Source organism: Carcharhinus amblyrhynchos, chromosome 24, assembly GCF_965287045.1.
Source record: "Carcharhinus amblyrhynchos chromosome 24, sCarAmb.v2.hapA, whole genome shotgun sequence".
NCBI lineage: Eukaryota > Metazoa > Chordata > Chondrichthyes > Carcharhiniformes > Carcharhinidae > Carcharhinus > Carcharhinus amblyrhynchos.
The window spans coordinates 39,018,562-39,041,329 of record NC_137347.1 but is presented as its reverse complement, the minus strand read 5'-3'; the positions used below and the strand labels follow the sequence as shown (position 1 = coordinate 39,041,329).

Below are 22,768 nucleotides of genomic sequence, written 5' to 3'. Positions count from 1 at the left end.
ATCAGGAGACACAGCCCAACAAGGAAGTAACATTGTTCAGCCCAGGAAAACCAGGCAGCACTAATTTACAGTGCCCTGTGAAATATTTGACTCCTACGGAACGCCAATTCCCCGGGCACTTTCCACATGGTGGGACAGCTCCTGAAATAAATAAGTGAGAATGTCAAAGTGTCTGAGTGATTCGCTGCCAGCCACCTTCAACATAACAAGATCCTGGCAACATTTCTTGTCAATTCTCGTTCCAGACAACCTGGTCTGAATAAGCAGGTGTGTGAGACACTCTGCCATATTTGATAACTAGGGATGCAGGATCTGTGAGTATAAAACATATAAAACTTGGAGATTAAAACCCACGCAGTGCATATCCATCACCCAAATAAAAACATGTCAAATACACAAGATTTGGAACTCTAATCAAAAAGAAAACTTTTGTACAAAACTCTGGTGCAGCCGCACTTGGAGTATTGTGTCCAGTTCTGGTTGCCGCATTATAAGGAGGATGTGGAAGCATTGGAAAGGGTGCAGAGGAGATTTACCAGGACGTTGCCTGGTATGGTGGGAAGGTCTTATGAGGAAATGCTGAAGGACTTGAGGCTGTTTTCGTTAGAGAGAAGAAGGTAAAATGGTGACTTAATTGAGGCATATAAGATGATCAGAGGATTAGACCGGGTGGACAGTGTGAACCTTTTTCCTCAGATGGATAAGCAGCAATGATGAGGTGATCAGAGTGTTTGATTTTCAAGTGTTGGTTGAAGAAGGAGATTGTTTGAAGGGAGAAGGGTCTGAAAATAGTTAAAAAGTCCCAAGGTGCAACCGGAAGAATACTTCGCAACACTCTGAAAACTATTAATGAAACCATTACCAAATACTCATCCTTATCTCCTGTGTTTCCAGTTGACTTCATTGGAGGATTTGATTCCTATGGCTATCAAGCCCCACAGAAGACCTCTCACTTACAGTTGCAGCCTCTCTACACGTAAGTACTTTGCTCACAGAATAACGAAATGTCCAACAGTTCCCTACTAATCCAAGCAAACCTGCTCCCTTACTGTCTGCCCCACCATTTCATTTCAGCACGAAAGCCTCTCACTGGTGCTCTGGGGAGTGCTGCCCGCGGATAATAATCCATATTTTATTTTTAATTCTTGTCTGTGAGAATATCTTTAATTTTATTCACATCTCCATGGTGGTAGCTACCTGCTAATTGGCATTCACCAGGGAGAGGAGAAGGAGCAGAGCTGGTGGAATTTGATGATTGTAAACACACGTGGAAGTGGGAAATAACGTTTGTAGCTATTCTGCTCACGTCTGCTGTGGCTGATTAAGTCAGTATTTTAATGAGTTGCATTATCAAACGTTACATTCACATCGCCCAGTAACCGATCTCAACACTGGGGTTGCCAACCATCCGGGCTTCAGGGTTACCAACTGTGATTAAATGGAGGTGACTTCTCTCCATACTTCAGCCATTTATCAGCCAACACATCCGTCCTCTTTACTTATTCATTCATAGAATTATAGAATCTCTAAAGTGCAGAAGGAGGCCATTCAGCCCATCGAGTCTACACCAACCATAATCCCACCCAGGTCCTATCCCCATGCATTTACCCTAGTTAGACCACCTGACAGTAAGGTTAATTTACCATGGTCAATCCATTTAACCCGCGCATCTTTGGACTGCGGGAGGAAACCAGAGCACCCAGAGGAAACCCACACAGACATGGGGAGAATGTGCAAATCCCACGCAGACAGTGACCCAAGCCGGGAATCGAACCCTGGTCCACGGGGCAATGAGGCAGCAGTGCTAACCACAGTGCCTCCCATCCATACGTGCGATGCGGACATCACTGGCTGGGCCAACATTTATTACCCATTGCCCTTGAACTGAGTGTCTCGCACGGCCATTTCAAAGGGCACTTAGGAGTCAACAAAATTGCTGCTGCTGTGGTCTGAAGTGATATGTCGGCCAGGCCCCCTAGGGAGGGCCAGTTTCCTTCAGGAATTAGTGAACAAGTGACAATCAACAATAATTTCATGTTCATCATTAGACTTTTAATTCCAGGTCATTTTATTGGATTCAAATTTCACCATCTGCCATGGTGGGATTCGAACCCTGGAGTATTACTTTAAGTTCCTGGATTGCTAGTCCAATGGCAATACCACTACGTCACCACCTCTCTTGTGGTGCACCTCCACCTCCAATAACCCCAATCATCTTCCTTTGTACCAGGTATGACTCCAACCAATGGAGAGTTTGCCCCCTGATACCATTGACTGCAGTTTTGCAAGGGCTCCTTGATGCCACACTCGGTCAAATGCTGTCACCCTCACCTCACCTCTGGAGTTCAACTCTTCTGTCCATCTTTGAACCAAGTCTGTAAGGAGCTGAGTGACCCTAGTGGAACCCAAACTGCGTGTCACTGAGCAGATTATTGCTGAGTAAGTGCTGTTTAACAGCACTAAACTAAAAAGAGTGCAGAAGAGATTTACTAGGATGCCACCAGGACTTGATGGTTTAAGTTATAAGGAGAGGCTGGATAGACTGGGACTTTTTTTCTCTGGAGCATAGAAGGCTGAGAGGTGATCTTATAGAGGTCTATAAAATAATGAGGGGCATAGATCAGCTAGATAGTCAATGTCTTTTCCCAAGGGTAGGGGAGTCTAAAATTAGAGGGCATAGGTTTAAGGTGAGAGGGGAGAGATACAAAAGTGGACAGAGGGGCAATTATTTTACACAGAGGGGGTAAGTATCTGGAACAAGATGTCAGTGGTAGGAGTAGAGGCAGATACAATTTTGTCTTTTAAAAAGCATTTAAGTAGTTATATGGGTCAGTTGGGTATTGAGGGATATGGGCCAAATGCGGGCAATTGGGACTAGCTTAGGGATTTAAAACAAAGGGCGGCATGGACAAGTTGGGCTGAAAGTCTTATTTCTGTGCTGTAAGACTCTATGACTCTATGATGACCTCTTCCATCACTAGTGATGATCAAGACTAGATTGACGGGGCAGCAATTGGCTGGGTTGGATTTATCCTGTTTCTTGTGTACAGGGCATGCCTGGGAAAGTTTTCACAGTGCTGGGTAAGCGCCAGTGTTGTAGCTGAACTGAAACAGCTTGGCAAGTGGCATAGCAAGTTCTGGAACACAAGTCTTTAGTACTACTGCCAAACCATTGTCAAGGCTCACAGCCTTTGTAGAATCGGGTGCCTTCAGTTGTTTCTTGACATCACGTGGAGTGAATTGTGTTGGCTGGAGATGGACATCTGTGATGCTGGGGACCTCCGGAGGAGGCCAGGATGGATCATCCACTCTGCACTTCTGGCTGAAGATTGTTGTGAATGTTTCAGCCTTATCTCTGACATTGACCTGCTAGATGTTTCCACCTGTGGAACCAGGAGATAAAGTGTAAGAATAGAAGGTCTACAGTTGACACGGATGATGAGGAATTGCTTCTCTCAAAGGGTTGTTGTTATGTAGAATTCTCTTCCCCAGAACGCAGTGGAGACTGGGTCCTTGAACTGATTCACAGCTGGCTCAGGCTGATATATGATAGGTGAGGGAGTCGAATGTTATGGGCACAGACCACAACCAGATCAGCCTTGATTACTGAGTGCTGGGGCAGGCTCAAAGGACTGAATACCCTGAAGGGCAGGAAGTCCTACTCCAGCTCCTAACTCCTTTATTCCATAAACATTTTAATTGATGACATTGGCCGGAATTTTATCACCCCGCCCACCATGGGAAATGGAGCAGCTGAGGAGCTGAACATTGAAAGGTCCATTAACCTCGAGCGGGCAAGTACATAAAATCCTGTCCACTGAGTCTACGGCACAGAAATAGGCCCAGCTGGTCCCTGCTGGTATTTATGCCCCGCTGAGTCTCCTGCCATCCTAATTCATCGGCCGCTAGCAGCAGACTGTTCAGTTCCTCTCCTCCTCATCTTCTTACTAAGCTTCTCTTTAAATGCATTCACTGCTCTTTCCCAGGTCACCCAGCATTTATTTTTCCCTTTCGCTCCCTTTTGCCATGGGAAATTCAGGCAGAAATTCTTCTTTACTTACACAAAAATACAAAATAAACAGGATAGCATGGACACACAACCAGGGAGCAGCTATGCACAGGTCCCTTACAGCCCCCACAAACTCACGCTATAACGTCACTCTCACATGCTGACACCTACTAAAGATATCAGTGTATATATTCAAATAGGGAGATGCTTAGTGTACCCACTACAATATGAGTGTAGTGTACCCTGATAACACTAGTATAGTGTACCCACTATAACACTAGCAAACACTAGTATAGTGTACCCACTATAACACTAGCAAACACTAGTATAGTGTGCCCACTATAACACTAGCATAGTGTACCCACTGTAACACTAGTATAGTGTGCCCACTATAACACTAGTATAGTGTACCCACTATAACACTAGCATAGTGTACCCACTGTAACACTAGTATAGTGTACCCACTATAACACTAGTATAGTGTACCCACTATAACACTAGCAAACGCTAGTATAGTGTACCCACTATAACACTAGCAAACACTAGTATAGTGTACCCACTATAACACTAGCAAACACTAGTATAGTGTACCCACTATAACACTAGCAAACACTAGTATAGTGTGCCCACTATAACACTAGCATAGTGTACCCACTGTAACACTAGTATAGTGTGCCCACTATAACACTAGCATAGTGTACCCACTGTAACACTAGTATAGTGTGCCCACTATAACACTAGTATAGTGTACCCACTATAACACTAGCATAGTGTACCCACTGTAACATTAGTATAGTGTACCCACTGTAACACTAGTATAGTGTACCCACTATAACACTAGTATAGTGTACCCACTATAACACTAGCAAACACTAGTATAGTGTACCCACTATAACACTAGCAAACACTAGTATAGTGTACCCACTATAACACTAGCAAACACTAGTATAGTGTGCCCACTATAACACTAGCATAGTGTACCCACTGTAACACTAGTATAGTGTGCCCACTATAACACTAGTATAGTGTACCACTATAACACTAGCAAACACTAGTATAGTGTACCCACTATAACACTAGCAAACACTAGTATAGTGTGCCCACTATAACACTAGCATAGTGTACCCACTGTAACACTAGTATAGTGTGCCCACTATAACACTAGTATAGTGTACCCACTATAACACTAGCATAGTGTACCCACTGTAACATTAGTATAGTGTACCCAGTATAACACTAGTATAGTGTACCCACTATAACACTAGCAAACACTAGTATAGTGTACCCACTATAACACTAGCAAACACTAGTATAGTGTGCCCACTATAACACTAGTATAGTGTGCCCACTATAACACTAGTATAGTGTACCGACTTTAACACTAGTATAGTGTATCCACTATAACACTAGTATAGTGTATCCACTATAACACTAGTATAGTGCACACACTATAACACTAGTACAGTGTATCCACTATAACACTAGTATAGTGCACACACTATAACACTAGTATAGTGTATCCACTATAACACTAGTATAGTGCACACACTATAACACTAGTACAGTGTATCCACTATAACACTAGTATAGTGCACACACTATAACACTAGTATAGTGTATCCACTATAACACTAGTATAGTGCACACACTATAACACTAGTACAGTGTATCCACTATAACACTAGTATAGTGCACACACTATAACACTAGTATAGTGTATCCACTATAACACTAGTATAGTGCACACACTATAACACTAGTACAGTGTATCCACTATAACACTAGTATAGTGCACACACTATAACACTAGTATAGTGTATCCACTATAACCCTAGTATAGTGCACACACTATAACACTAGTATAGTGTACCGACTTTAACACTAGTATAGTGTATCCACTATAACACTAGTATAGTGCACACACTATAACACTAGTACAGTGTATCCACTATAACACTAGTATAGTGCACACACTATAACACTAGTATAGTGTATCCACTATAACCCTGGTGCTCTGAGGCAGCAGTGCTAACCACTTTGCCAGTTACAGAATAAGAATTAGGCCCTTCAGCCCCTCAAGACTGTTCTCCTGCTAAACAGGATTGAGGTGGCAAGTCATTTTGGAGCAATTTAAATTGCAGTCATTCACTCCCCTCATCAGTTAAGTTGACCATGGAAGGTTAACCGAGCACACTGTGTTCGGAGGACTGGTCACAGCTGGGAAAACAGTTGCCGGAAGGGGAGGGGGTGGTGAGCGTGACCCATCCTTTGACTCAGTCTGAGATTAGATTCAATGTTATCGAAAGTTCCTGAGATCTTTTGGAAAGTATATGTGCGAGGGTGTGCACTGAGGGCCTGGCTACCTTTACTCCATAGAATAGCAACACTCAGGCCAGCAAATCCAAGGGAGCATTGAATATTTTTGTGCAACCATACCCCAGTGTCCGTCAGGAGAAGGAAGGAAAGTTGACATCAAAAAAAAAGCTTACATTTCTCCCGAAACTTTCCCCATCTTATGATGTCCCACATCATAAGATGTGGGACATCAATTAAGTGCCTATTGAAGTGTCACCACTTAGAAAACGCAACAGAAAAATTGAACACAGCAAGATCCCACAATCTACAGTGAGATAACGTTCAAAGGTGCTTTTGAGAGATAAATATTGGCCAGGAGGGTTCTCCCACTAATGTTCACAAAGCGCCATGGGATCTTTCCATAGCCTCCTGAGAGAAGGGAGGGGGTCTCAGCTTAACGCCATAATAAAAAGACAGCACCTCCAACAGTGCACAGTCCTCCAATGCTGTCACTCAGACTGTCTGCCAACATTGTCCGCTTAAATCTCTGGAGTACAAAAACTTAACCAGTCCTCGCAGGCACCAGTTGGGGCACATCTGGACAGAGTACTTTGCCACCGGTGCCTATTGTATAACAGAAACAGCTGTCTCAGGGAGGGGATCACTGGGAGTTCCTTGTTACTTGTCCTTGGCACTAGGACCAGTTCTTCACACAACCCCCTCCATTCTTATGTTGTCTGCCTCCTTTTCTTCATATGTTCATTCAACCGTCGAGTCTTGTAATGACTCAGGAGGCCATTCAGCCCAACTCTTTTATGATGTCTCTTCGAAAGAATGATCCCCACTTAGTTCCGTATATCTGTTCCTTGCCAATATTCCTTCAATTTTTCCCTGTTTCAATAGAGACTCAAGTCTTCATGCACTTCCACTACTCTTACACGCAGAACATTTTGTGGCATAAAAAACATCTACTCGTCTGTCCATGTGTTTTTTTGACAATCTTTTCCAATCTTTATGCTTGGGTTACCAATATTCATGGAAGCAGTTTCTTACCTACCCAAACAAAGTGTGTCATAATTTTGAACACCTCAGTTAAGTTCAGGGGTGGCACGGCAGTATGGTGGTTAGCACCGCTGCCTCACAGTGCCAAATCCAGCCTGGGTGTGGAGTTTGCATGTTATCTCCACATCCATGTGGATTTCCTCCGAGTGCTCCTGTTTCCTCCCACACCCCAAAGATGTAGAGATTAGATTGAGTAGCAATGATAAATTGACTCTTAATGTCTGGGAAACTAGCAGGATAAGTACAGGGATAGGGCCTGGCTGGGATTGTTGTCAGTGCAGGCTCGATGGGCCGAATGGCCTCCTTCATATTGTCTGGATTCTATTCTATTCTAAATTTTTCCTTAGTCTTCGTAGCTTTAAGGAGAACAATCCCAGAACTGAATTCCCTCGTCGCTGTCCCCAGAAGTGTACAATGAGGCAACTCAATTAGGTGTGTGAGTCAGAGGCCCAGCACACCATTACTAACATGCATCGCACCCAATCACTTAATGAATGTAACATTTATTAAAAATATTATGTCCATTCAGTACTTACTAAATTCCCATCTGTTTCCACATTCTGATTAATTAATATTCCCTTCACAATGTTAATCCTTTTTGAGCTTTGAAAGGCCCTTTTCTATGTGTAAGATCTGCAAATCTTTTCTTTCATATCACAGCTGTGAAAAAAATACAATTTTGCTGCATATTTTTTAATGAAACGTTACAAAGCCTTTTCTGAAAAGAAAATGTCCTGGCCAGATGAGGAAGGAAACTTGAGAAATGTGTAATCTATTGAAGAATCAAAAACAGTGCCAGGGTTTATATCGCTGTTTCTGCATAAATTAGCATGTTTGAACTAAAACTGGAATAATACATATCATTTCAAACTAACAGGAAGATGAAATCCACTCTTGAATATGAATATGAAATCAATTTGCCTTGTTTCCCAAACTATACTTTTCACAGTGTAGGTCACTGTCTGTGTGGAGTCTGCACATTCTCCCCGTGTCTGCGTGGGTTTCCTCTGGATGCTCCGGTTTCCCCCCGCAGTCCAAAGATGTGCGGATTAGGTGGATTGGCCATGCTAAAATTGTCCCTTGGTATCACATGTTGTGTAGATTAGGGGGTAATGGGGTTAATGCATGGGGTTACGGGGATATATTTGTAAGATGCTCTATTGGAAAGTCAGTGCAGAATTGATGGGCCAAATGGCCTCCTTCTACACTGTAGGGATTCTGTGATTTTAAGTATAGATGGAAGGTGATTCTTCTGAATCAAAAGCATCAGCATAAATTGGTTGGGTCGAATGGTCTGCTTCTGTGCTGTAAATTCAGTGTAATTCCATGTGGGCAGAACAGTGGCACAGTGGTTAACACTGCTGCCTCACAGCGCTAGAGAACTGGGTTCAATTCCAGCCTGTCTGTGTGGAGTTTGCACATTCTCCCTGTATCTGCATGGGTTTTCTCTGGTGCTCCGGTTTCCTCCCACGGTCCAAAGATGTGCGGCTTAGGTGGATTGGCTGTGCTAAATTGACCCTTAGTGTCAGGAGGGCTAGCAAGGTAAACACGTGGATGGGATTGTTGTCAGTGCAGGCTTGATGGGCCGAATGGTCTCCTTCTGTACTGACAGGATTCTATGATCTTTGACCTTCTGCCAAGCCCCGTTCACTTGGCTGAGTTTCCAAAAGGCAGTTTGGTGACACCGTGGTAAGTACTGCTGCTTCACAGCGTCTAGGACCCAGGTTCAATTCCGGCCTCAGGTTTCTGTCTGCGGAATCTGCATGTTCTCCCCGTGTCTGCGTGGGTTTCCCAAACAGGCGCCAGAGTGGGGGATTTTCACAGTAACTTCATTGCATTGTTAATGTAAGCCTAATGTGACACTAATAAATAAACCTTAAAAAGAAATTCAACTCCACCCACTGAACTGTTCTGATTGCCAAATTGTTAATTGTAGAAACTTGAAGAAATATTCGAAGAGGCAGTTTTTTTCTGTAACCCACACCACTTTTGATGCAAATTGACTAATCAGAGAGGGATTCGGAGGGACAATTTGTCATTCCAGGAGAGGGAGGATTCCCTGGATTGGAACGCTGGATTGTAAATCCAAACTGGGGAAGTGTGAGCTGACAGCTCTGATTAATTATGCAGGAGAGCAGAACATGCAATAAAATACAATCTCACTAATTACATTTTAATTAATATCTTCAGTGTTATTTACTAACACAATATTTTACAGAGAGAAGGTTCATTTATCACATGGCTCACTTCTTTGGAAATACCATGTCATTAATTTGTAACCTGCAGAGTATTTAAAATCAAATCAAAACATTATGGGAAAATGTTGGGAAGATGATATGGCTGCAAAACACACGACCTTTTTTAATGTACAATTGTCTCTTTTGTTTTTATGATAGTCAAACTAATATCATGTGTGAAAAGTTGCAAAGCTGCCATTTGACCTACGAGATTTTCCACTCTCTGTTGCATCTCAGCCAGGATATTAATGTATTTAAGACAGAGATAAATAGGTTCTTGATTGGTGAGGGGATCAAAGATTACGGGGAGAAGGTGGGAGAATGAGGTGGAGAAACTTATTTGTCATGACTGAGTGGTGGAGCAGACTTGATGGGCCGAATGGCCCAAATCCATTCCTAATGGTCTTACGGAAACGGGGGATATATTTGAAAATTTTAAAAAGTACAGACAAGGGATAGTTCACCTCCGAGCACAGGAAGTTAAGGAGATATGTAATTGAAGGGTTCAAGTTCACGAAGGGTTTTGTCAGAGAAATTGAGAAACTGTTTCCACTGACAGAAGGGTCTGTACCACATCCTCCCCCCCCCAACCCCTCCAATCACCACCACCCCCACAGATTTAAGAGAATTGGCAAAATGGTGAGATGTCGATAGGGAGGGGGGTGAGGGGGAAGGGGAATTATACAGTGAGTTATGATGATCTGGAATACTCTGGCTGAGAGAACTGGTGAGTGGAAGCCACTCAACAATAATTCCCAAGCATACTGAAAGGCCTGGTTAGAATGGATGTGGGGAAGATGCTTCCATTAGTCGGAGGGACTACGATCCAAGGGCAGAACCTCAGAGTAAGGGGACAACCCTTTAGAACCGAGATGAGGAGGAATTTCTTCAGTCAGAGGGTGGTGAATCTGTTGAATTCGTTGACACAGAAGACTGTGGAAGCCAGGTCATTGAGTGTATTTAAGATAGAGAAAGGCAAGGGGGCTATAGGTTATGAGGAAAAGGTGGGAGAATGGGGCTGAGAAACTTATCAGCCATGACTGATTGGTGGAGCTCACTTGATGGGCTGAATTAGCTAATTCTGCTCCTTATGGTCTTAAGGAAACTGGAGATACGTTTGAAAATTTAAAAAACAAGGCTATTGGGAAAAGTGCAGGGTGGGCTTAATTGGATAGTCCTTTCAAAGAGCTAGTATGGATGCATTGGGCAGAATGGCCTCCTGTTGTTCTGCATGTTTCTGTATTTTTGCTGTTTTGGTGGATATCAGTCACTGATCTTCCCTCTCTCTGAAGAAGGAAGAAACAAGTGAAGAGGATACTCAGTAGAGTGCACACCCAAACCACATGATGTTCACTCACTGTATTACAGTCATACAGACCTTCCCTGAGGTTTATTTTTTTTTTCTGCTTGGTTAGTGCTCTGTAACTACTTTGTGAAAAGCAATCCGTTTATTCAGAGCATCCATCTCACTAGGGAGGCTTCAGGCCAAACCACATCCAATAATCTGCTCTGAAAACTCTGCTCACAGATTAACAGCTGTGACAAGAGCAGCTGCGATAACCCACAACATTTGAAAACAGTTATTAGTATTCAGAATATAACAATCCAGGACAAATTTTTTTTATAGTCAATTCACCCCCAACTTCCAGTGTTAACAGATGCTTTAAAGAAACTTGCATGGATCCAAATTCAATACTGGATTCCAGATCCCACTGCGTTGGGAGATGTCCTGCCCCAAAACTGGGTATCAAGCTGACAGCCTCCCCTTCCCAGAGCCATTCAGTATGGGGGCACATGGTTAACACAGGTTCGATTCCCGGCTTGGCTCACTGTATGTACGGAGTCTGCACATTCTCTCCCCCTCGTCCACGTGGGTTTCCTCCGGGTGCTCCACTTTCCTGCCACACCCCAAAGATGTGCGAGTTAGATGGATTGGCTGTGCTAAATTGTCCCTCAGTATGAAGGGGACTAGCTATGGTTAATGCATGTGGTTATGGGGTAGGGCCTCGGTGGGATTGTGATCGGTGCAGACCCAATGGCCTCCTTCTGCACTGTAGGGTTCTATGATTCTAACTGGGCACAGAGTTTGCCCCTTGGCTCCTTAGGCTTTTTAATTACAAATAACATCGCCATAGCAACTCTGCAAGGGCAGTGTTACGATCTGGAATTTGGCCTAGCTTTAGGTTCCCGATGCCACCATGAAAATCATTTTGCCCAACAGAGAGAGAGAGAGTGAGAGAACGAGGTGAGACACAATAATTTAACATCCACATTTCACCTCTGTGGTTTGGTTTAGCCAGTTGCTCAGACTGGGGAAATTCAAGTCTACTTTCACTGTCAAGTTTCGAAGTGAATTAAGCTCAACCAGTCTTAACCCCAGTCGTGTGCTGACACAAAAAGATCTCCAACTTGGCACTGGTTGGCGACTTGGAGAGAGTGCCAGCTTGATGCCGATGGGCAAGGGTTGCTTTGAGGCTTTTTTTTGAGAAGTTGTTCCTTTATTCGGCGTTTAATTACCTGACCTGGGAGAATTCGACTCCAATATTGTGCCTTTGAAGTACAAGAGTTCCGTCCCTTGAAGGGCCTGTCAACAGACTGACAACACTAAAGTAAATAAAACTAAATTGGTGTCAACTTAGAAGAAGCAACAATTTTCTTAGTTTTATCATATAATATTACCCCTACAATGCAGAAGGAGACCCTTCGGACCATCGACTCTGCACCGACTCTCTGCCCTATCCCTGTAACCCCACACATTTATCCCGTTACTCCCCCAAATCTGGACATCTTTGGACTGTGGGATGAAACCCATGCAGACATAGTGAGAGCGTGTAAAGTCCACACAGACACAATGGGGTTGACTCTCAACTGCCCTCCAAGGGCATTAAGGGATGGGCAATAAACATTGACCAGCCAGCGACGTCCATGTCCCATGAATGAATTAAAAAAAGCCACCCGAGTCTGGAATCGAACCTGGGTCCTTGACGCTGTGAGACAGCAGTGCTGCCCACTGTGCCAATGTGCTGGCCTTTTACAATATTTCCTGCCATGTTCATTTTGCTACCACCAATAAAATGAATGAAATATTGTCATAGTGGGTCGAAATTTCCCCTCCCGCTCACCACAGTATTTGGCTGGGACACCGACCGAGGAAAGGTCCGTGACCTCGGGCAGCAACTTCCAGCTTTTGGGTGAGGGGTGCCAGAAAATCCCACCCGTTGTTTTCAATGCTGTGTCTCTCATTAAAGCCTGTCGAAGACTTGTTCAAACCATCTGGCACAGAAGGGATTTTTTCTTCCCCTTCAAGTATTTATCCAATTCCCTTTGTTAATGAGCTTGGAGAGGGAGATGTGTCAGTTTTCCACTGTGGAGAATTAAACCAGCTGGTGGGTTAAAAGACCCTCTGAACAGCCGCACCCACTCAGTATTCTCAATTATTGGATCAACCGGTTGGTACTGATATTGGCTGGAAGAGACAGACTGTTCATGTGCGCTCCCTGAAGATTAAACCAGCCAGCCTGCAACTACCCTGCAAGACTTTAAAGGACTTTGATGAGAATTCAGAGATGAACAGTTCTGTGGTTGAAGCCCAAATGAGCTACCTGGCAGCACTCATCGCACCACCGTCCTCCTCCCCCCACTCCCCCCCCGCCATGGGTGAATTTTAAATCTCGCTGCTTCGATGTTTTCTTAAATCACCTGGGCCAGGAGCCAAGGCCCCGCCACGGTATCTCACCACTTCCAACTCTGCCCCCCCTGCCCCCTGGCAGCTGTGGTGGGCAACTTAATTCACCGTTCACTTCAACAGAACTGTAATACCTTGCCAGGCAGGAGGGCTCTAAATCCTGGCCCACAAGGTACAAACCAAGCCCAATCTAGCCATGTAATCAATTTCATTCCAATTTTCAGTGTTAAATTATTCAATAGAAATACCGCATAGGGATGAAGTTTCCCCTTCCGCCTGCCACGGGAATCGTAGCAGCCACGGGTTCGGATCATGGGAAAGGTCCATTGACCTCAGATGGGATTTTCCAGTTTTGGGACAAGCACAGCTGAAAATCCCACCCACAGTTCTTGATTGCTGCAGGGTAATTTTAACCTCAGTGCAAAACTTTGGAATGGTAATAGTGGTTCAAGTCAAGTTTTGGACTTCACAAGCCGGAGACTGATTACATTGAGGTGGATAGGGAGAAGATGCCCAGAACAAGGGGGCTTTGATGATAAGATGACAATTCCAAGAGAGAATTCAGGTGAAGCTTCTTTACACAGAGGCCACAATTTGCCCGAATTGGCTCTAAGTGCCCACGTCCAGCAAGAAAACCAGACTGTTCCCAGACTGGCGCTGGCAGCCCCCGATAAACTTTAATGGTGATGCCTCGCCTCCATTGACAAGGAGAGTACCACCAGCTCCTCACCAAAGAGGGACATCCTCTGCCCCACCACTGAAATTAAGGGTCACCACCCACCCCCCCACCCCACACCACCCAGGCATGAGGATATCACACAGAACCATAGAAATTTACAGCTCAGAAGGAGGCCATTCGGCCAATCTTGTCCATGCCAGCCTGAGAACACCAAGGTGCCCTTTCTAATCCCATCTTCCTGCACCTAGCCCAAGATTTCAGAGGGAGAATCCCCACAAGGTTTTTAAGAGTTATGTAGGTGGGGCTGTGGTCACCCCTCCACTCCCCGAGGAACAGGGTCTCATGGTTGGAATGCCCCTTAGTTTCAGGATGGTGAAGTGAGACACCATCCTGGGGTAAAATACTCATTATTGTCTCTCTCCTCTAAAATCTTGGAAGTTCCCTGGTCACCTTAATCTCCATGCATCCAGACAACTGGAAGTCTTCCAAATCACTGCAGCACTCTGTTCAACAGAAGGGATTCCCCTTTCTCTGTCTAGGGAGCCGCAGGTGTGCGAAGATCCCTTTCAAGTATCCTGACTGACAGAAGTCACTGACTTTCACTAGGATGGGAAACTCCCTTCTCCATAACTGTTCACTCAGCCCCATTGTTTTAACACAGCATTAATTTCAAGTGTCTCTGAGCCAAGAGCCTTTGTATTCCTTCAAACCTTCTCAAAATCTTTGTTTCCGTTCAATTTCAGTCCAGTCCTTTTAACTCCCATTTGATTGACAACGTAATCATTTTCACTCTGCATGCAGTCAGCTGTGTTCATTTACCTTTCACTTCATGCTTGAATGTATCTCAAGTACTCAGGCGGCACGGTAGCACAGTGGTTAGAGCTGCTGCTTCACAGCTGCAGGGACCTGGGTTCGATTCCTGGCTAAGGTCACTGTCTGTGTGGAGTTTGCACATTCTCCTCGTGTCTGCGTGGGTTTCCTCCAGGTGCTTCGGTTTCCTCCCGCAGTCCAAAGATGTGCGGGTTAGGTTGATTGGCCATGCTAAAATTGCCCTTTAGTGTGCTAGGATTCTTAGGTTAGAGGGATTAGCGGGTAAAATATGTAGGGATATGGGGGTAGGGCCTGAGTGGGATTGTGGTCGGTGCAGACTCACTGGGCCAAAGGGCCTCTTTCTGCACTGTAGGGTTCTATGATTCTATGATACTGATATTATTCCTAACCACAATGCTGACACGAGACTAAAAAGCATTTCGTTGGCTTTAAACCAGTTAAGGATGAACGTTGACCTGTCAACTACAATAATCCTCACTATAAATAGCATGTAGCTAAAAAGATTTCCAAATGCGTTCACACCCAGAGGGAATCCTATTTTAGGCCTGATGTCCCATTCAGTGGGTGATCAGGATTCCAACCAGCAGAAAACTGGGCTGGTGAATTCCCCCAGAGAGCGATTAGAATGTGAGACTTGCTACCACATGGAGTAGTTGAGGGGAATAACATCGATTCACATAAAAGAAGCTGGAATTTCCAGAAGGGAAAGATGGAATTGCAGATTTTGATGATAGGGTGAGATGGAAAGATAAACAATGAGGTTTATGTGAAGCATAAACGCCAGCATTGATCAGTTATGCTGAATGAACTCTTTTAGTATACGCCTTGTCTGAAATTCAAAAGAGTGAATGGACCAGAACTTCCTCGGAGTGGCAATCAACATCAGATGGCCACTCCACTCCCAGCTTCTTAGCTCAGTTTTTTTCCCAGCCTGTCTCACCGATATTCCGACTCTGGCTGGCTGAGATCCAGGCAGTGCAGTGCGTACCTGGGGGTTAGCATTGAAGTACATCTGAATCAAAGGGAAGGAGACTGTGACCCCTTTTTTACAGCGCTAGCTGCCATAAACTAGATAAGTTTTAAGTTCCACTGAAGTTTAAGGGTCAGGGGTTAGGGTGATTGCCCTCAACATGACGGCATGAAAAACCATTCCCTGTTTTTTTTAACAAAGTGTCCTAAAATCTGGTGAGAAAACCTGCCTGTGTTTCTGGAGAGAAATGTATCAGTTTTCTCAGATTCTGACACTTAGTCATTTTTTGGTAAGATTGTGTCCTTTAAGTCATTCTTTGTGCAATTTCTGGACTTTTATTGATAAGTGTGTATAGTGACTAATTTGGTTTGATTTGATTTATTATTGCCATATGTATAGACATACAGTGAAAAGTATTATTTCTTGTGTGCTATACAAAACATACCGTTCATAGAGAAGGAAAGAAGAATCTCTATGAAAGGTATGTTCATACAGAATGTAGTGTTACAGTCATAACCAGGGTGTAGAGAAAGATCAACTTAATGCAAGGTAAGTCCATTCAAAAGCCTGACAGCAACAGGGAAGAAGCTGTTCTTGAGTCAGTTGGCACGTGACCTCAGACTTTTGTACATTTTTCCCAACAGATGAAGGTGGAAGAAAGAATGTCCAGAGTGCATGTGGTCCTTGATTATCCTGGCTGCTTTGCCAAGGCAGTGGGAAGTGTAGACAGAACCAATGAATGGGAGGCTGCATGTTCATTGCAATGTTTATGAAAGTGAAGCATTGAATCATAAATTCCTCATAAAGTCCATGAAATCCTCTGAAAATGGATTCTACCATCATGAATATTTATTGAGCTAACTTTTTTTATCACAGAGCCACAATGGGACAGCAGTTCCTCATAATATTGTCATGTGTCAATGATTTTGCAATGGATATGAAAGTATTTGTATTATTCCAAGACACTTACAAACGGGAGGCCAGAATGTTCCATCATTCACGTCTGCAGGATTTTGGTCACCAACCTCGCTGCAGCGAGAACGTGGCATGAACGGCCAGTAAGATCATACCCAAAGAGTTTTCCCAAAGAAAGTGACCCTTCAAAGAATTGGAAGACTGGGAACATTATTTTTCCCTAATCTAAGTCTTCCATGGTAACCAAGAGAAATGACCTAGGTGTTACTAGAAAGGCGGTGCTCGACAGACTGGAGGGGCTGATTGTGGACAAGTCCCCAGGACCGGATGGAATGCATCCGAGGGTTCTGAAATAAATGGCGGAGGTGATAGTGGATGCCTTGGTGGTTATTTTCCAAACGTCGCTGGATTCCGGGGAAGTGCCGGATGATTGGAAAACGGCTAATGTTACGCCGTTGTTTAAGAAGGGTGCCAGGCAAAAGGCAAAAGGGTGGTGAATCTCTGGAATTCTCTGCCCGTTGAAGTGGTGGAGGCTGCCTCGCTAAATATTTTTAAGACGCGGGTTGATGGGTTTTTGATAGGAGAGGGGATTAAGGGTTATGGGGAGAGGGCGGGAAAGTGGAACTGAGCAGCGACAGATCAGCCATGATCTTATTGAATGGCGGGGCAGGCTCGAAGGGCTGGATGGCCTACTCCTGCTCCTATTTCTTATGTTCTTATGTTAACAATTAGAATGTTTAGAGTGGCTGAACTGAATGATTTATAATGTTACTGAACAATTGTCTTTCTCTTTCAGGATTCCATCCAGGAACACAGGTAAATCTCACCTATCCATTCAAGGCTTCTCTCTTTCCTGACATTGATTGGTTGCACAGTTGCTAAGCTGTCCTGTAGATCCATCAGTAAACAGGAGCTGCATGTCACTCCATAGAAACCCCACAGTGCAGAAGGAGGCCAGGTACATGGATGAGAGGGGTGTGGACGGATATGGTCCAAGGACAGGTCAGTGGGACTAGGCAGAAAAATGGTTCGGCACAGCCAAGAAGGGCCCAATGGCCTGTTTCTGTGCTGTAATGTTCTATGGTTCTATGAGGCCATTCGGCCCATCGAGTGTGCACTGATTCTCCAAAGGAGTATCTTACACTGGCCCTATCGCTGTAAGCCCACAAATTTACCCCGCTAATCGCGTATCATCTGCACAATCTGATAGGAGAAGTTGTATGGGCCTTATTCAATTGCAGAAATAACTCATTCATTAAAGTGTGTTAGTGAGTGTCCCTCCGATGGTTCTTTCACCCATTTCCTCATGTTTTGAGTATGAAGAAAGTCTTTGGGTTTGAGTATCACAGTTTAATCCTTGACGTTGGTTTCAGTGGGTGGAATTTCTCAGCCCTCCAAGCCGGCAGGATTTCCTGGTCCCGCTGCAGTGAAGGGAGATTTGGCTGAGTGGCAAACTTTCCTTCCTCGCTTGTGGCAACGGCAGTGTGTGAACGGCCGGAGAATCCCGGCCAGAGTTACAGTTCAACTTGCAGAATTGGCTCCAGTGCTTAGAAAACCGGAAAGGCTAGGGCTTAACGTGGGTGAGACTGGGAGCGGGACGGGGACTGGGATCGCCATTTATCACACTCAGTTGGAAAGGTTTTGTCATTGTTACCTGTCCCTGGATTCAAGGCTGATGTCCACTCTGGATCATGTGTTTCTACCATGGGTCATTGTGCAATTGTACAGTTTGATTCTCCACCCACAGATGTTTAGGAACATGGGACAGGATGTCCCAGGAGGCAGTGCAGTTCCAAGTGCAGGATTTCCTCCCCCTTCTTTCCTTTGTTGCCACCGTTCTCCCTCATCGTTGAGACGTTGTGACTCAAAGTGTGATGGAACTCGATGGACAAGCTGTCGCCTTTCTTTGTTGTTGGGCTAATCCATGTTGAGAACAACACTGGAAACTCCCCATTGACTTGAACAAAGCTTTCGACTCAGTAAATCTCTGTGCATTGTGCCCCAAGGATACTTCATCACAATCCTTTGATTGTTTAATGATGAAGTAACTACCATTGTCGTGAGCAGTAGGTTAGAAATATACACCTTGAAAATCCAAACCAGTGTGAAGAATGTCTGTGTAATCGCCCCCATACTATCTACATTCTACCTGACAGTGACTATTCACTGAAACATAGAAACTAGAAGCAGGAGGAGGCCAATTAGGCCTTCAAGCCTGCTCTGCCATTCATTTTGACCATGGTTGATCATCAGATTCAATATCCTGACCCCACCTTCCCCCTTGATCCCTTTAGCCCCCTGGAGCTATTTCTATTTCCTTCTTGAAATCACGCAATGTTTAGGCCTCAACTACTTTCTGTGGGAGTGAATTCCACACATTCACCACCCTCTGGGTGAAGGAATTTCTCCTCACCTCAGTTCTGAAAGGTTTACCCCCTTATCCTCAAACTATGATCCCCAGTTCTGGACTCCCCCACCATCCGGAAACTTGTTTCTGAATCTAACCCTGTTAGAATTTTATAGGTTTCTATGAGATCCCCTCTCATTGTTCTAAACTCCAGTGAATATAATCCTAACCAACTTAATCACTCCTCAAATAGCAGACCTGCCATCCCAGGAATCAGCCTGGTAAACCTTCACTGCACTCGCTCTATAACAAGAACATTCTTCCTCAGGTAAGGACACCAAGACTGCACACAATAATCCAGGTATGGCCTCACCAATGTCCTAGACAATTGCAGTAAAGTCACAGATCAACTGAAGTATTAAATACCGCCTCAATATTGAAAAGTGCACGTGGATCAAACATCGCTGATGACAGGATCAAACAAAGCTACGATGTCCCACAGTCGAGCTGCCTGCCCCACACTTGCTTGAGTTCTAGTGGGCAAGAGAAGAACCTGAAGCCTGGCACCTGTTAGTACCATCACCTGAAGAGAGGACAAGCACTTAGGAAAAAGGAACTTGCTGTAAAATGTATCTGTGATTGCTCATGAAGTAACAGGCTATAGAAAATAATTGGAATCACTTTAGAATTAAGTGGGTTCCATTATTGTATTCAAGAGTAAACAAAATGGATTAATTTCTGCTTCCTGTTGTGCTGCTGATGGTTTTGTTCCAAGAATTATTAGCATGGCTTATGGTGAAACTGTAGTGAAACTTTACTGTTACGATGTGTTTAGACTTCCCTGATGCTGTTTTCTGATTCGATGACGGGACTCACTTTGACTTGGTACTATAGGATGGTATAGGTCAGCTCCCCATTTTGCACTTTTTGGCCAAATTCTCTGGTCTTGCACATCCCACTACCATCGCCAGCCAGGACAGAGAATTTGGCACTTAGCCAAATCGCCATTTACTGCAGCGGGACTGGAGAATCCCAGCCACGGGTGAGACAAGAACATTCTGGCCTTTATTTCTGTTTGCACTGTCCCCTGATAGCTGGTGAATGGGAAATAGATTCCTAACATCAATGAGGAAGGGTTCTAATAAATCACCCTGCCAGAAACAACGACCTCCCCCACTGCCCCAACCCACACACCCCACCACCCTCCGCCCCTCCCCAAACATCCTCCTTTGAGCTCTCTGGAGAGGGTGACAAAAAGTATTTATAATGCATTTATAATTTCATTTGAACATTATTAGTGAGAATTGTCCGGGCTCTCTTGCCTTAACGACCTCGCAGGTGGAGGTTCTCACCAGTGAGGATCACGTGTGATCTCCAGCAATGGGGACCAGATGTGATGGCCTCGCTGGTGGGACTGGAGGCCACTGAAGTCACCAGGAGGTCAGCGGCAGGGGGGGAGCAGTGTCCCTTGTGCAGTGCCTGTCTGGTGCAAGTCGATGCCTAGGGAAGTGGGGAAGTGAAATCTCCCAATGCATTGAAACCAGAAGCTGGATTAGGCCATTCAGCCCTGTCAAGTAAAAAAAAATAAAGTTTATTTATTTGTCACAACTAGGGCTTATATTAACATTGTAATGAAGTTATGGTGAAATTCCCCCAGTCGCCATACTCCAGCCCCTGTTCAGGTAAATGCACCTAACCAGACTGTGGGAGAAAGCCAGAGCACCCAGAGGAAACCCACACAGACAAGGCGAGAACGTGCAGACTCCACACAGTCCCAAGCTGGGAATCGAACCTGGGGTCCCTAGTGCTGTGAGGCAGCAGTACTAACCACTGTGCCACCCATGCTCCACCATTCAGATTGACCATGACTGACCAATGAGTTCAATAGCCTGATTCCCCCTCCTTCCCCCCCGCCCATATCCCTCAAACCCTTTAGTCCTAAGAGCTATGTCTAATTTCTTCTTGAAATCAGACAATGTTTTGGCCTCAACTAGTTTCTGTTGTGGTGAATTCCACACATTCACCACCCTCTGGATGAAGAAATTTCTCCTCACCTCAGTTCTAAAAGCTTTATCCCTTTACCCTCAAACTATGACCCCTAGTTTTGGATTCCCCCACCATTGGGAACATTCTTTCTGAATCTACCCTGTGCAATAATGCCCCAGGAGCTCAGCAGCCGGCTTCCTGGTGTGAATAGGCTCTGTCCACTCCCCCTACTGGCGAGAATCATATTTTACCTGATTGCATTTTAGTGCCATACAATTGTGTCGTCCAAAAAAATGGGTGCAATTCTCTCTCGATTTCATGCTCTTTCAGCACTTCGAAAGTTTTGGTAAGATCACCTCCTGAGTGATGAGTTTCCTCTCCTCCGTGAAAATGCTCCACCAACAATTGCCACTGACTTGACTGAGAATGCAACACAAATGGGCAATTGGCCCAGTAAATTCTGTGTTTCGTGGCTCAATTTCGCCTTCTCCCTACCTTCTGGGATTGCCATCCCACCAGGATTGCCCTGGAGTTTCCACAAAGTAATGACTGCTCTCCTGTACACTCCAGTAAGCAACAACCAGGAAATGAATCACTTGGTCATTTAAATAAAGTGGTCATTTTTTAAAAATTTTCTTTGAAAACTTTGGAGATGGAGAGGGAAAGGACATTGAACGAGGCGTGATGAGACTTCCAAGAATAATGTCCAACCAGCGTTGGTAACCTCTAACGCCCAATGTCCCTCCCCCGGGAGCCTTTGGGAGTTTGAAGGAAACGATTCAGGTTTGAATTCATCTTTTTTGTTTTTATGGGTTTAACTCACTGCCATCTCTTTGGATTTGCAGGTCAGGGTAAACAGGGGACGTCCTGGTCTTAGCGAGGCAGGAGCTGAGAAGATGAGACACAGAGAGAGTCTGCACCAACTGTCAAAAGCAGACACCGTCCGGGGATTTGTTAAAGAATGGGAAAGCTCCAGGGAGCACGTGGGGAAAGACGGAGAGTGGAAGAGCGGGAAGGATTGTAGGAAATTCAGACAAAAAAAAAGTTCAGTGGTAACCGGTTGTAAATTTCATAGATACTTCACAGAACCCAGAGAATTTGCTATTTTATAGATTAGACAGAAAGTACACTGGCACCCTCTGATGTTCAATGTCCATAATGACTGGCTGTATTCACAAAGCAGTTCTTCCACTGCAAGAGCTCGGCAACTGTCTAAATTAGACCTGCTTCCATGGAGATGAGTAGGTTTGTGGGGGGTCAGGGGTGGGGAGGGGGAAGCGAAGGTTGCAGAGTGCCATTATTTCCACAATCTGTCCTCTCGTGTCAAGTAGGCAGATCGTATCCAGCAGTTTGAGGGGAGATTGTCAAGTTGGGAAGAAGCATTTGTGATTTAAATCTCTGTCGAGAGGCTTTTATCCACCGTGGAACATCACCGTTGATTTGCAAAGACTTTTCCAATTATAACTGGTATCTCGCAGTGTTAATGCAGTGAGCCGCATCACAGGGCCGGAAGAGCTCGTTGCCTGCTCGGAGTCAGGAGATTGCCGAACAGCATTCGAACCGTTTAGGCTGGTTATGTTAATGGTTGGAGTTCTGTACTTGCTTGTGCTGACTGTGAATTGCTATTACATTGGGTATTTTGAAGGGTGAGTTGATTCAGTCGTGAGTCGAATTGTAGAGCCAGGCGGGGAGTGGAGTCTCAGCCATCACACGGTGTTGGAACCAGCAGTCCTAGGGAATGTTTGCTTATGT

The 22,768-nt window shown here is 44.7% G+C and overlaps 1 protein-coding gene across 1 annotated transcript in view; it reads left to right on the top strand.

Annotated features, from left to right (window-relative positions):
- The window catches only part of nkain1 (sodium/potassium transporting ATPase interacting 1), a 552,359-nt gene extending 530,116 nt beyond the window's left edge, over positions 1-22,243 (top strand). The window contains exons 6-8 of the mRNA XM_080211300.1: positions 895-976; positions 17,480-17,499; positions 21,862-22,243. Coding sequence (XP_080067426.1) covers positions 895-976; positions 17,480-17,499; positions 21,862-21,893 — 134 coding nt within the window. The 3' untranslated portion in view covers positions 21,894-22,243. The remainder of the gene's footprint in view (positions 1-894; positions 977-17,479; positions 17,500-21,861) is intronic.
- Positions 22,244-22,768: the final 525 nt, after the last annotated feature.